Below are 15336 nucleotides of genomic sequence, written 5' to 3'. Positions count from 1 at the left end.
TCAGACAGACTCCCGCATGCGCCCGACCGGGATCCACCCGGCACGCCCACCGGGGGCGTCGCTCTGCCGCGACCAGAGCCACTCCTAGCGCCTGGGGCAGAGGCCAAGGAGCCATCCCCAGTGCCCGGGCCTTCTTTGCTCCAATGGAGCCTCGGCTGCGGGAAGGGAAGAGAGGGACAGAGAGGAAGGAGAGGGGGAGGGGTGGAGAAGCAAATGGGCGCCTCTCCTGTGTGCCCTAGCCGGGAATCGAACCTGGGACTTCTACATGCCAGGCCGACGCTCTACCACTGAGCCAACCGGCCAGGGCCCAAAATTCACATATCTTGACTGAACTATTTCAACTGCCTCCAGCTGGCCACTCAGCCATTTGGTAGTTTTCTGTAGTGTAGCTGGCCTGCCTGGATTTGAATTTATTACAAAGTAGTGTCAGTCTGAAACAGGATTAGCTTTTTTGGACTGTGTCATCTCATGTTACCATTTAGTCTACAATTCAGAGTGTTGGTATCACAGAGAGAACTGGTTTAACTGAATATAGGATTCAGAGATCATACCAATTTATTGAGTGGTTATCATGTGCTAATCTTTACGTTAAGTAAATATATATACATCAATTCAATTAATTTGACTCAATCTTTTTAGTAAGCATGTGACTTTGGGATTATTACTGATATGCAAACTGAAGCTCAGAAAGGCTACCTATGTTCACACAGCTGGTAAATGGGGAGGCCGGTGTTTCACACAAAGCCTATCTGATTCCAGTGCCATCCATGTTCTTAACCACCACAGACTCTTTTGCATCATTTACTGGGCCATAAATATATCCCCAAAATGTGAAAGTATTTAAAAAACAGTCATATAATCCAGTGACACACTTAAACACCAATAACTGACATCAAGCTTGAGACCATTTTCAGGGACCGTACCAATCATTTATACAGACACGAGTGGGTTTGCAAGTGCCATGGATTGAACTATGTTCCCTCAAAATTCATATTGAAGCCCTGAGCCCCAAGGTGACTGTATTTGGAGACAGAGTCTTTAGAAGGTAAGTAATTAAAATTAAATGAGGTTATCTCAGTTGGTTATAGAATCATCCCGAAACACCGAGGTTGTTGTTCAGTCCCCAGTCAGGGCATATGCAGGAAGCGACCAATGAACACGCAACTAAGTTGCTAAGTGGAACAACAAATGTATGCTTCTCTCTGTCTCTCTCTTAAAAAAAATCAATTAACAAAATAAAAATTTAACTGAGATCATAAGGGTGGGGCCTCATTATGATTGGCCCTCATATTATGATTGGCCTCAACAATGATTGGTATCCTAATAATAATGATGGGGCACAGCTCACTTTTTGCTATGTGAGGACACACAAGAATGTGGTCATCTGCAGGGAAGAAAGGAAGCTCAGCTCTCCCTGACACCAAACCTTGCTGGACTTTGAACTTAGACTTTTAAATTGTTTTTAAGTTTTAAGTGTTGTTTAAGCCACGTAGTCTGTGGTGCTTTTTTGTTGCAGCTTGAGCTAAGACACAGGTCAAAGAGAGCAGATCTGAAGAGGGCTCTGAACCTTTGGGGTTTTTTCTAGTGGGCGGTGGGGGGGGGAGAGGGAGAGAGGGAGAGAGGGGGAGAGAGGGGGGGAGAGAGAGAGAGAGAGAGAGAAAGAGAGAGAGAGAGAGGAGAACATCAGCTTGTTGCTCCCTTAGTTGCGTATTGATTGCTTCTCATACATGCCTTGACTGGGGATCGAGCCAGAAATCTCATGCTCAAGCCTGTGACCCCAGGCCCAAGCTGGTGACCTCAGGCTCAAGCCAGTGACCCTGGGCTCAAGCCGGCAATCTTAGGTTTTGAACCAGTGACGTTGACATTCTGGATTGATGCTCAATCCACTGTGCCACCACCGGTGAGGCAACTTTTGATGTCTTGACAGGTCAAAGAACAACCTGAATTCCTGGGATGGAATTCAGCTTCACAGAAACAATGACAGCTTCAAGTCTATAAAACTGTAATAACAGTATATTTAATAGAGTGACACAGAAGTTTTGACTAAAATGCAACAACCACACTGCATCCTCTTCCAAGGCTGGGCAAAAGTGTTATGCTTCCATGACGTTAGAAAACGCAAGACACAGCCAGAGTATCTGGGATTTCCACTGACGCTAACAGCCATGCGCCACAGTAGCCTCTGGTCAAATGATGGCAGCAGTGGATGAGGGTGTGTCCCAGACGTCCCCACAGCTCAAGTCTATCGCTCACCTCAACACTGCCGTCCAGACTGCTAGCCACATTACCATTAAGAAAACAGACACTTATTTGAAAAACAAAAGTCTTCAAAATCTCACAGCGGAGAATACCCCCTCCCCCTTTTTCTGACTGCACCAGTAACTTCCTCTTAGAGAAACTAAGGATACAAATAAAGGTCATGTCTGAACTGACACTTCTACTAAGAGGACGTACAAATGGCCAACAGATATATGAAAAGATGCTCACTTTTACTAGCTATTCCAGAAATGCAAATTAAAACTACAATGAGTTACCACCTCATGCCTATTAGATTAGCTATTATCAACAAGACAGGTAATAACAAGTGTTGGAGAGGCTGTGGAGAAAAAGGAACCCTCATCCTCTGTTGGTGGGAATGTAAAGTAGTACAATCACTATGGAAGAAAGTATGGTGGTTCCTCTAAAAATTAAGAATAGAATTACCATATGACCCAGCAATCTCCCTACTGGGTATATATCCCCAAAATTAAAAAACACTGGTACGTAAAGACACATGCAGCCCCATGTTCCTCACCATAGCCAAGACGTGGAAACAAAGTATCCCTTGATAAAGGACTGGATAAAGAAGATGTGGTACATATATACAATGGAATACTACTCAGCCATAAGAAATGATGACATATTGCCATTTACGACAACACAGATGAACCTTGAGAACATTATACTGAGTGAAATAAGTAAATCAGAAAAAGCTAAGAACTATATGATTTCACACATAGGTGGGATATAAAACTGAGACTCATGGACATATAGATAAAAGTGAAGTAGTTATGGGGGAGGGAAAGGAGAGGGAGTAAGGGAGGACAAATTAATGAGTTGACTTTGGGTGATGGATACACAACATAATCAGCAGTTCAAATGCTATAGAAATGTTTACCTGAAACCTATGTACTCTTATTGATCAATGTCACCCTGTTAAAGTTAATTTTCTAAGTAAAATTAAACAAACAAACAAAAAAACACAAATGGTCAGGCCAGCATTCTGTTCTACAGGGTGGGGTAAAAGTAGGTTTAGTTGTAAACACCAAAACACAGTTTATTCTTGTATTATTATTTATTAATTATTGTATTATTTTCCATACAAGCAATGGTAAACCTACCTTTGTACCATCCAGCATACTAATAATAGTCAATTACAAAAGAAATTACAGTAACTGTCCCAAAGAGATTTCTTTCATTTCGAAACATGTATTCCTGGCAGAGAAGTACCAAACATACAAATAAACAACAGGAAATGATGGAATAAAGCAAAAAACACAAATCCTACCCACACTGGCCATTTTAAATTTGAATAATTATCTGGAAAATGAATAATATCAAATGAATAGTTAGGTGGCACATGATGACTTTTTTCCAATTGTAAAGTGCTGTATAGGGAGCGAATTTACATCATAGTCAATAAGATGTGGAAGAAAAATCAATGGTACCCATTGCGCTCAGTGATAGAAAATTCACTTGAAGAATGGTGAATGTAGCTTCACTTCCAATATGGGTTTGGATAAATATTTTGATCTCACACCCAGCCTTGTCAATTGTGTGTTTAGCTGGCATTGACCCAGGGTTGCTGTCCCTGAAGCTCAGTGCACAGCCTGCAGAAATGTCTGTGTGGCTTAAGACAGATGAGATAAGACGCAACCTGCAGACTGTATTAGTCACAAAGATTGTGTTTTGTTAATTTGTTTTATTTTGTTTAGCCAATGCTAAAATATAAGTAGGTTTCAAATGAAAATAGGAATTCCCATCTTATTCGGGACATTCAGAAGACCTAGAAACATGGGTCTGCATTCTCACATGGCAACAACGAGATAAAGCTAGGATGATGCACTGTCGCTTTTAGACAGAGCATACAGTCCCTTAGATGAGTTTTGGGCTGAATTGTGTCCAGGAAGATAGGCCTTATCAGAAACCAATCCTACTAAACCTCAATCTTGGGACTTAAAGTCTCTAGAACGAGACAATGAATGTCTGTTGTTTAAGCTACCGACATATTTTATTATGGCAACTGAAGGTGACAGATACATAACACACGCTCCGGGATTTAAAGCTATCTGAGAACTCCTCCCCATGGTACTCCTTCCACATGCATTGGTCTGCCCACCTCTCCTAGCCCATTCTTTCCCCATTCCTACGACACTGCTCTAGTTGCAACTTCAGAATCCCTTCTGAACTGGCTGCCTTCTAACTGGAACTTTCACCTTATCTCCAACCTAATTTTGACACCTCCCCTTTGGACTTAACCAGTCACCCCATGCTTGAAAGAACACTTCATCTAAAAGTTAAAACGGGACCACATTATTCTTGCCACATAGCCCTCATTACCATGGTGGCTCCCAGACTCTTGTTCTCTTTGCACTGTGTGGGTGCACAAGTCTTAGTCCAGCGCAGGTAACAAAGCTCAGGTCATTGCATGGACCTGAGTAGGAGTCAGAGCACAGGAAAGCAACTATGGTGACTGTAACAAAGTGCTGTACAAGAGGTATGAACAGAATTCAATATGGATACAAGGGAATTACATATTTATTCCCCCTAGAGGACATTGGGCAGGTTTCCTCAAGGAGATACTATCTTGGAAGATGGAACTAACCTAAGACTAATGGGCATGGAAACCAGTATGTCCTTCCTGAACCTATGAATGTCCTCCAATGCACATTTCCAGAATAAATCAGTAAATGGGGCCAGTGAGCAAGATAAATGACTACTAGATATAATGGAAGAAGCAGCAAGCATTTGAAGATATTAATGGTCTGTAGATCAGGTTTCTGACTCAGAGATTTCCAGCTAAATCCTAAAAAACCCAGGAACCTTTCTGTGTTTAATTTAAATATACACCAAAGCTAATAAACAATGTCCACCTGATATAACAGTATGTCTTTTCCTTTTGATGCCATTGGGTGAGAGATATATTTTCCCCCCAAAGTGTAAGCCATTTGATTCACTGTCATCTCAGATATGATGTGGATACACAAGCTATATTAGGCTATGTCTTCAAAGGGAAAAGAGTCTTTCAACATTTGTTACAAGAAGTTGGTTCTTTGAAGCTCACCAGTGCATTCTTTAGGTCTTCTCTCCAAGTTCTTTTTCACAGAATTGTAAGTTTGTGTGTGTGTGTGTGTGTGTGTGTGTGTGTGTGTGTGTGTGTATCATCTTCGGCAAATACACTTCTGCTCAACTGCACAATCACATTATACAACACTATACTGCCACAATTTTAGTCCTTATTTATTTTATTCTTATATATATTTTTTGAGACCACACTCCTCTCCTTTTTGAGTTACTGTATTTTAATCCGACCCATTTTAAAAAAATTGGTTGGGATAATCTCTAATTTCTTTTCAGAAAAATGTGTGTGGGAGGTGATCACTGAAAATCTATTTACCTCTCACACACAAATAGTGGTTTTATGAAGTATGAAACTCTAGGATACAATTCTGTCTTCAGACCTCTGAAGACATCACTCTGTCATATTCTAGACGTCACCACTGTGCATGAAAACTCGACCTCCGAGCTGGTCTTCCAAGCTGGTCTGCTGCCTTTTTCAGGCAAACTGCTTGTTCATTTTTTCTTTGTTTCTCCTCCAAAAATTCATTTTTTGTCTTAGAATTCAGGTGTTTCACCAGGATACAGCAGCTAGGTTTGTGTTGTTTTAATCATGTGTTCTTGCAGTGGGTGAGCCTTTTCAAACTGAAGACTCAATTGTCTTCTAGACCTTAAATTTAAGTCACATTCTTGTATAAGCAGGTATCTTACTCAAACCGTGGAATAGGTTCTTTCCCCATACACAGCCAAGTACAGATCTGAATAGTTATTCTTCCTTTTATCTCAAAAAATTTAGACCAAAAGTTCACGTCTTAATTTTTTTTATTCTTTGCCTTGAAATTTAAAAGGCAACAAGTCGCACCAGGAATTCATAATTTTTGCTTTGATTCTACAGTAGAGTGTATGTAAATGTTTTTCGGTTGTTAACTGGTGATTTTGTGCCCACTTTCTTTCCTGCAGTTAGCAGAGAACGGCTGGGAGGGGATGGAGGGAAATCTGCCACTCTTTTCTGCTCCTGAAAGAGGAGCCGACATTCTGAGACCACCAGGTTGAACTCCCTCAATGAAACAGAAGTACCATATCTTCAGCTGTTGAAATTATTTTTTGAAAGGGAACCAGCCACACCTACCGATAACTCTATTATTCTGTGATTGGAATAAAGGCTTTGTGGTCAAGCTAAAAGGGCTTATAAATCTTTCACTTGTGTTTTCAAAATGCAGCATAACTGCCACTGTTGCAGGAAATGAGATGCTCCAGTTAGCATCCCTGTGGGTCACATATGGTGGAAATACATCAACCGAGGGGGGAAAAATTCCCCGAGAAGCTCATTAATTAGTAAGAAGTGAGAGACTGGCCAAACCGCAAGGTGTAGAAAAGAGCAAAATCACGGGGTAGTGTGTTCTCGGCCAAATCACTTAAGTAAATATTGTCAGGGTAAGAATCATGCTGTGCAAGATTTCAGGATGACAAACCGCCCTGCATCCGGCCTGCGCGCGTCGCCCACCCAGCGCGGGGATGACAGCGCCGCCCAGCCCCGGGACTGGGCGCTGCGAGAACTCTGCCGAGCGCCCGGCTCTCCCAACCCCCGAGCTCGCGGGCTCCGACAGATCCGGGCGTCGACGGCACCTACCCAGGAGCAGGAGCCGGTGCGTCAGCTGCAGGTCCCGCTTCTGCTCGCGGAGCATGCGGTCGATGCTCCTGCTGACTTTCCTCGCCTCCCGCTCGGCCTCGCGCTCCTCGGCATCCAGCTGGTCCGGGCGGCGCCGCCGCTCCTTCCTCCGCTCGGCTCTGGGCTGTGCGCACGCCGGGCTCCCACCGGCGCCCCGAGGGAGCGGGGTCCCGGCCCCAGCTTCCCCGGCCGCATGGGCCTGGCAGAGCCGCGCGCCCTCCGTGGGCGGTTCCAAGGCCACGCGCGGGGCGTCCTCCGGGTCCCCGAAGAGCAGCGGCCGCAGACTGTAGCACAAGCCCATGTGGGTGCGGCGCGGGCGCGGGGAACGCGCCGGGACGCGGGGTCGGCTGGCGCGGGGCTCAGGCGGGGCCGCCCGCGGCGCGGCTGGAGGGGGCTGCACCTGGACCCAGGGCGGGGGTGCGGGGGGCCGGGGACCAGTACCGCGGCCCCTCAATGCCCTGAAGGGCCATTTTGCATTTTCCGGTGGACGCAGCGGTGGCGGCCGCCCGGGCTGGAGATCACCTGATAACGCGGAGAGCCGGCCGCGCCGACGGGCCTCGGTGAGCCCTGCCCCCCTTACCGTAAATACCGCTGCCCAAGCGGTTCTCTTTACCGTAAATACGGCCGCAACGGCCGGTTTCCGTTACCGTAAATACAGCAGTCTTGGCTAGTCCACGTTGCTGGTAAATAGCGCCGCCTGGTCTGACTCTAGTTAAGGCAAGTATCGCCTCCCGGGCGGGTCCTTAAGACCATGGACAACGACGCGCATGTGGATCTTCCATACCGTAAGTACCGCCTCCCGAGCCCGCTGCGCAGCTACGGACAGTGCCGCAGTGGCGGTGGTGGTGCTGTCAACCTCTGGAGCTGCCATTACAACACTTAGAAACCACTGTGGCTTTTATCTTGGGACAGTGGTAAATAAGAAGTGCAGGTGAAGAGATAGAGGCACTAATTTTAAGATCTCGCATTCCAGTTATACCTATACGCTGAATTGTAGACCAAAGGGTAGGTAACATGAGATCACACAATCTAAAAAACCTAATCCTGTTTCAAACTCACACAACTACTTTGTGGGCTATGTATTGCATAGAGTAAATTAAAATATATAATATATATCACTGTTAATTAGTTAAGTTTAATGGGTTTTTATTTTTTGTTCGTTTGTTTTTAGAGAGAAATATCAATTTCTTGTTCCACGCATGCATTCATTGGTTGACTGTTGTATGTGCCCTGTCAAACCCACAACCTTGGTTTATCATGATGATGTGCTAACCAACTGAGCTACCTGGCTAGGGCCTGACCCAGAATGATTTTTAATTCATAAATCATTGGGTCATATAAGTAAGCAGTTTCTAATATAAAATAATGATTATGAATCTGAAATATATATATATATATATATAATATATATAAAACATATAAAAATGTTACAAAGGGTGGGGTGGGTAAAGGAACAATACCATCACAAAGTTCCGATATTTTATTTATTTATTTATTTTTGTATTTTCCTGAAGCTGGAAACAGGGAGAGACAGTCAGACAGACTCCCGCATGCGCCCGACCAGGATCCACCCGGCACGCCCACCAGGGGCGATGCTCTGCCCACCAGGGTGTTGCTCTGTTGCGACCAGAGCCACTCTAGTGCCTGGGGCAGAGGCCAAGGAGCCATCCCCAGCGCCCGGGCCATCTTTGCTCCAATGGAGCCTCGGCTGCGGGAGGGGAAGAGAGAGACAGAGAGGAAGGAGGGGGGGGGGGTGGAGAAGCAAATGGGCGCCTCTCCTATGTGCCCTGGCCGGAAACCGAACCCCGGTCCCCCGCACGCCAGGCCGACGCTCTACCGCTGAGCCAACCGGCCAGGGCCTCCAATATTTTATTTAAAGTAGTATAATATTAACTCTAAGTAGATTGTAATGTTACCCTTAGAATTTTCTGCTGAACATGATGGACATATTCTATATCTGCACCGTCCGTTAAGGTAGCCACTAGTCGCGTGTACTTACTAAGTACTTGAAATATGGATATTGTGACTAGAGAACTAAATTTTAATTTCATTTAATTTTAGTTAACTTTAAATTTCTACATGTAGCTAGTAAGAACTATTTTGTTCAGTGCAGCCCTGGAGCAACCAGTAAAAATAATGAAAAGCAGGATACCTAAAAAGCTATTAGGGAAATAAATTAAAATACCAAAAAGTAAAAATAAAAAAATACAAATAAGCCCAAAGTAAGAATAGAAACAATAAATTAAATAGAAAACAAATTAACAAAATGGCTGACATGAATCCAACCATTTTATTATTAAACATAAATGAACTAAACCTTTCAATTGAAAGGCAGAGAATGTAAGAAAAGACCCCACTTTATTCTGTTTATAAAGAATACACTTTAAATATAGGCCCAAATAAGTTGATAGTAAAGGGAGGGAAAACTGTATATGGTGGTGTATTAGTTTTCTCACGCCGCAGTAATAAATCACCATAAACTAGCAAGCTTAAAACAACAAACCATTCTCACAATTCTGGAGCCTAGAAGTAGAAATCAAGGTGTTGGTAGGGCCCCCCATTCCCTCAGAGATCCTTTCTTGCCTCTTCCAGCTTCTGGTGGCTCCTGGGGACTGTTGGCTTGTGGCAGCATCACTCCAATCTCTGCCTTTGTCTTCACTTGACTTCTTTCCCGTGTGTGTCTCTGTGAGTCCCTTTCAGTGTTTTATAAACCAGTCTCATTGGATTTAGGGCCCCCCTAATACTATGTGATCTCATCTTTCTCTCCTTACCTTAATTACAATCTGCAATGATTGTATTTCTGAATAAGATCATATTCTGAGGTTCCAGGTAGACATGAAATTTTGGAAGATGGTAACACATACAGAAACATTATTCCTGAAAAACTTGGAGTGGCTATATTAATGTCAAGCTACATAGACTTATAGATATGGAGATTTATTGAAAATAAAGAGAACTATTTCATCATGATGAAAGGGTCAGTACATTAGGAAGACATAACAATTATAAATCTGTACACAGAGCTTCAAAATATATGAAGTGATATCTGACAGAACTTAAATAAATCAACCATCTTAGTTGAATCTGTTAACATGCTTATCTCATTAACAGAAAAACTAGAAGGTCTAAATGATATTACAAGCCACTTTTAGCTAATTTATATTTATGGAACACTATACCCCAGTGGTCCCCAACCTTTTCTGGGCCATGGACCGGTTTAATGTCACAAACTATTTTCACGGACAGGCCTTTAGGGTGGGACGGATAAATGTATCACGTGACCGAGACAAGCGTCAAGAGTGAGTCTTAGATGATTGTAACAGAGAGAATCTGGTCATTTAAAAAAAATAAAACATTGTTCAGACTTAAATATAAATAAAACAGAAATAATGTAAGTTATTTATTCTTTCTCTGCGGACAGGCACCAAATGGCCCACGGACAGGTACCAGTCTGTGGCCTGGGGGTTGGGGACCACTGCTATACCCAACAAATACAAAATGCTCTTCCCAAGTTTAAGTGGAATGTTCACCAAGATAGACCAGATCCTGGGCCAAAAACATCTCAACAAATTATAAAACATTAAAGTCTTTTAGAGTATGCTTCTGACCATGATGGAATTAAGTTAGAATGACAATACAGTATTTAGAAAATTCTTAATATTTAGAAATTAAACAATAAACTGCTAAGTAATTTACGGTTCTTTGAAAAATTTAAATAAATTAATAAATTCCTGGCAAGAAATTGAGAAAATTCAAATTCCCAACATCAGATACAGAATACTCTCATAATGGCTACATATATAAAAATTATTAATGGGAATATTATGAACAACTTTATATCAACACATTTAAGAACAGCTGGAATGAACAAATTCACTGAAAAAAGGCACAATTTTTATTTTTAAAAAATTTTATTTAGAAAATTAAATTTAACTGGGTGACATTGGTCAGTAAGAGTAACAAAAACACAAGTTTTCAAAGCTAACACAAGAAGAGAGAAAATCTGAATAGTGGTGTATCTAGCAAATAGATGCAAATTGTTACTAAAAAGTGCCCCACAAAGAAAACTCCAGATATCAATGATTTTACTAGTGAATTCTATAAAATATATAAGGAGGATAATATAAATTTTATACAAACTCTTTCAGAATATAGAGGAAAGAAAAACAAAATTCAGTGACTTTTCTGAAGTCAGCATGTCTTTGATACAAAAACTTGGAACATAAAATATAAAGCCAGGAAATTTTAGGCTAATATTACTTGTGGACAAGGCCCACCAGGGGTGAGGACGACAGAGACGCAGAGACTGGACTCCGGGCAGATCCACTTTATTCAGGGAGCAAGCTAGCTTATTTACACAGGTTCAGCCTATAGGATGTTATAGCGTGTTCTTCAAAGCCAATGGCTGAGAAGGTCAGGGAGCTGCCTGGTTGGCACTGAGTCACTTCCTTATAGCAGGCGAGCTTCCTCCTGGGTGTGCCTAGGAGGGTTTCAGGTGCTGGAGTGTTCTCACAGCATTGCATCAGCCACAGCTGCTGGGAATGTGCTCTGAGGTCTACCTACAATTACTCATAAATATAAATGCAATAAAAGTATTAGCCAAGAATGTGGGAAAAAATATGTCATGATCAAGTTGAGATTTATCCCCCAAAGATCAATTTAACATTTGGATAATTAGTGCAATTCAATACATTAACATGTTAAAGAAAAATGGTATAATCACCTTAATAGATGCAGCAAAGCATTGGAAATAATTTAATATCTGTTTATGAAAAAAACTTAACTCTTAGCAACCTACGAATGGAAATAAACTTCTGATAATGAAACATTCATTAAACTCCTGTAGTTAACATAATTAATGGTGAAATACTGAAAACTTCCTTCCTAACATTGGTCACAAGGCAAAGATATCGGCCCTCACCATTTTTTTTCAACATTATGCTTGAGGTTCTAGCCATTGCAGGAAGGCAAAAAACAGAAAGTGTAAAGATTAGAATGAAAAAGTGAAATTGTCTGCATTCCTTAACGATATCAGTGTTTATATAGAAAATACCAAGGAGACCCTGACCAGGTGGCTTGGTGGATAGAATGTCATCCCAGTATGCCGAGGTCGTGGGTTCAATCCCTAGTCTGGGTACATATGAGAAGCAACCAATGAGAAAGCAACAATGGAATGAATCGATGCTTCTCTTTCTCTCTTTCTCACTTCCTCTCTCTCTCTCTTAAATCAATGGAAAAGTTAAAAAAAATCTTAAAAGCATTCTAGAACTAATATGTGAGTTTAGCCAGGACTCCGGATACTCAGTCAATATACAAAAATAAATTATATTGTTGTAAAGTAACTAAATCCACAAATCTGTGGGTGTTCGTAGAGGCACATAGTCCAAATAAGTTTTTGAAAAGTTTTATTAAAGGAGGAAATTTATTAAATATGCCAGCAGCATATGGCTGACACAGGGCAACAGACCCAAATTGTGCAGCAGCCCCAAATATAGCCCTGAGGCAGGTTATATACCCTTGATCACACACAGGTTGGCAGGAGCAGGAGGGGGGCATGACACAATCATTATCAAGCTTATAATATTTGTCTATAGGATTTATAAAAAAACATTCCTACATATTAAAACATAAGGTAACACAATAGTGAAAAATGTTGTTTTTCATATTAAAAGACATTCCCAAATCTTTTAGTGTTCATTTGCCATCCCTTTGTCTAGAGCAGTGGTAATCAACCTGGTCCCTACTGCCACTAGTGGGCGTTCCAGCTTTCATGGTGGGCAGTAGCAGAGCAACCAAAGTATAAATAAAAAGATAGATTTAACTATAGTAAGTTGTTTTATAAAGATTTATTCTGCCAAACTTAGCAAAAATCTGACATAAAGTACTTGGGAAGTAATTATTATTATATGCTTTAACTTGCTGTAACTCTGCTTTATAAATTTTATAAAGTAAAGTTACTTCCCTACTTTATAAATCACCATTACTGTGGAACTGGTGGGCAGTTAGAAAATTTTACTACTAACAGAGATACAAAAGTGGGCGGTAGGTATAAAAAGGTTGACTACCCCTGGTCTAGAGGTATATACACATACATTAATCACACATTTTCAGGATGGGAGGGGGAGCTTACATGGTGTCAGGGGATAAGTGTTTGTGAATGGCCCATTAAAGAAAGAAAGATGGGAGAGGAAAGGGCCTGCTTAATCCTCCCTTTCCCTGCACTGGGCTAGCTACTCACCCTTCTCCCATAGGTATGGTGGTAGGTCAGGGAATCCAAGTCTCCTTCCTCTTCCTGATTTACAACACAATGCCATTGGCCATCTTAGTTTTGATGCTAATCACACAAGCATAGAAATCACACTTGCAAAATCTTTCTGCAGGCCTAGCCCAAACTAATAAAATGTTCTTTAAACTTCCTAAGATATATTAATATTAATTCTGTAGATTTTGGCACTTTACAAAAATATTACTATATATATACTAAGAACAACAATAATATATTTGGAATATGAAATTTGAAAATTCTGTCCACATTACCTAAAATCACAAACTACTTAAAAATAAATTTGGTAAAAGATGTGAAAAACCTCTATACTGAGAGCTACAAAATATGATTGAGAGAAATTAAAGAAGACCTAAATAAATGGAAAGGTATAGCATGAAAGACTCAAAATATAAGGGTGCCCATTTGTCAAAAATTAATCTATGGATTTAATGCAGTGTCAATTGCTATCTCAGAAGCCATTGTCATAGAAGTTGATAAACTGAGTCTAAAATCTATATGGAAATACAAATGACCTAGAAATCCAAGGGAATCTTTGCAAAGAAGACCAAAGCTAGAGGACTTACACCACTTTTCTTCAAAACTTACTGTAAAGTCACAATTATTAAGATAGTATGGTACATAAGGACAGGAAAATAGATCGATGAAATGGAATACTGAGAGCTGAAATAGACTTACACTTGTATGGTCTATGGCAGGGGTCTCAACAAAGGTGTAAAGGTTATTTAATGAAAGAGTTTTCAACAAATAGTGATGGAACAACTGGATGTCCATATTAAAACAAAATGGGTCTGTCCTCCACCTCACTGGTTTTCAATGCCCAGTCCATGAACTGGTGCTGGTCTGCTAAAGGGTTAACCACCCTGATATTGTATGAACAGCACAGAGTCCTATGGGTGAAAACCACTGCCCTACCTTACCCACACACAAAAAAGAATTGGCGATTAAACATAGACTTAACTATACTATCTAACGCCATAAAGCTTTTAGAAGAAAACATAAGTGGATATCTTTGTAACATGGGATAGACAGAGATTTCTTGGGCAGGACACAGGCAAATTAACCATAAAGGAAAACTGATAAATTTGACTTGATAAAATTAAAAACTGCACATCAAAAGACTATTAAAATGAGAAGACAGAAAGTATTTGCAATACATATGGTAACAATGAACTCCCTCCCCCAAGCCAACAAAAAATAAGACAATTCAAAAATGTGTGAAATACTTGAACACTCTACAAAGGTTGATATGATTTGCCAGTAAGCAAACAAAGAAGTGATCAACATCTTTAGTCATCAGAAAAACACAGATTAAAACTTCATCTACTGCCTGACCTGTGGTGGCGCAGTGGATAAAGCATCAACCTGGAAATGCTGAAGTCGCTAGTTCGAAACCCTGAGCTTGCCTGGTCAAGGCACATATGGGAGTTGATGCTTTCAGCTCCTCCCCCCTTCTCTCTCTCTGTCTCTCTCTCTCTCCCTCTCTCTCTCCTCTCTAAAAATGAATAAATAAAATAAAAAATAAAAAATTTGTTAAAAAAAAAGAAAAAACTACATCTACTAAAATGGCTAAAATTAAAAGGATACTCAATATCAATTGTTAGTGAGGATGTGGAGAAACCAGAGCACTCATCTACTTCTAGTGGGAAAATACAATGGTCTAGCCATAAAAACAGTTTTTCAGTTTTGGTTTTATAAAATTAAACATTTACTTATCCATCCTTTGAACCAGAAACCCCACTTCTAGGAACTTTAAGTATGTGTCCACAGAAAACTTGTAGAAGAAAACATAGAAGCTTTATTCACAACAGCATTGAAATGGAAACAACACAAATGTCTATCAGGACAGTGACTAAACCAATTGGGGAATATTCATGCAATGGATTTTCACTCCCGAATAAAAAACAAATATGTAAACTACTAATAAATTTTACAGCATGGATAAATTTCACAGACATTATGCTAGGTGAAAAAAAAAGCCAACACAAAAGTCTACATATACCACTTATATGAAATTCTGGAAAAGAATGAATTCAAGTTGAAAAAAATTATAACAATGGTGGCATCA

The 15336-nt window shown here is 40.9% G+C and overlaps 1 protein-coding gene across 1 annotated transcript in view; it reads right to left on the bottom strand.

Annotated features, from left to right (window-relative positions):
• Positions 1 to 7301, bottom strand: part of GNAL (G protein subunit alpha L) — a 211171-nt gene extending 203870 nt beyond the window's left edge. The window contains exon 1 of the mRNA XM_066353423.1: positions 6947 to 7301. Coding sequence (XP_066209520.1) covers positions 6947 to 7286 — 340 coding nt within the window. The 5' untranslated portion in view covers positions 7287 to 7301. The remainder of the gene's footprint in view (positions 1 to 6946) is intronic.
• Between the last annotated feature and the right edge of the window lie 8035 nt (positions 7302 to 15336).

The sequence above is a fragment of the Saccopteryx leptura genome, chromosome 11 (assembly GCF_036850995.1).
Source record: "Saccopteryx leptura isolate mSacLep1 chromosome 11, mSacLep1_pri_phased_curated, whole genome shotgun sequence".
In the NCBI taxonomy this organism is placed as follows: domain Eukaryota; kingdom Metazoa; phylum Chordata; class Mammalia; order Chiroptera; family Emballonuridae; genus Saccopteryx; species Saccopteryx leptura.
This window is presented reverse-complemented; position numbering and strand designations above follow the sequence as displayed.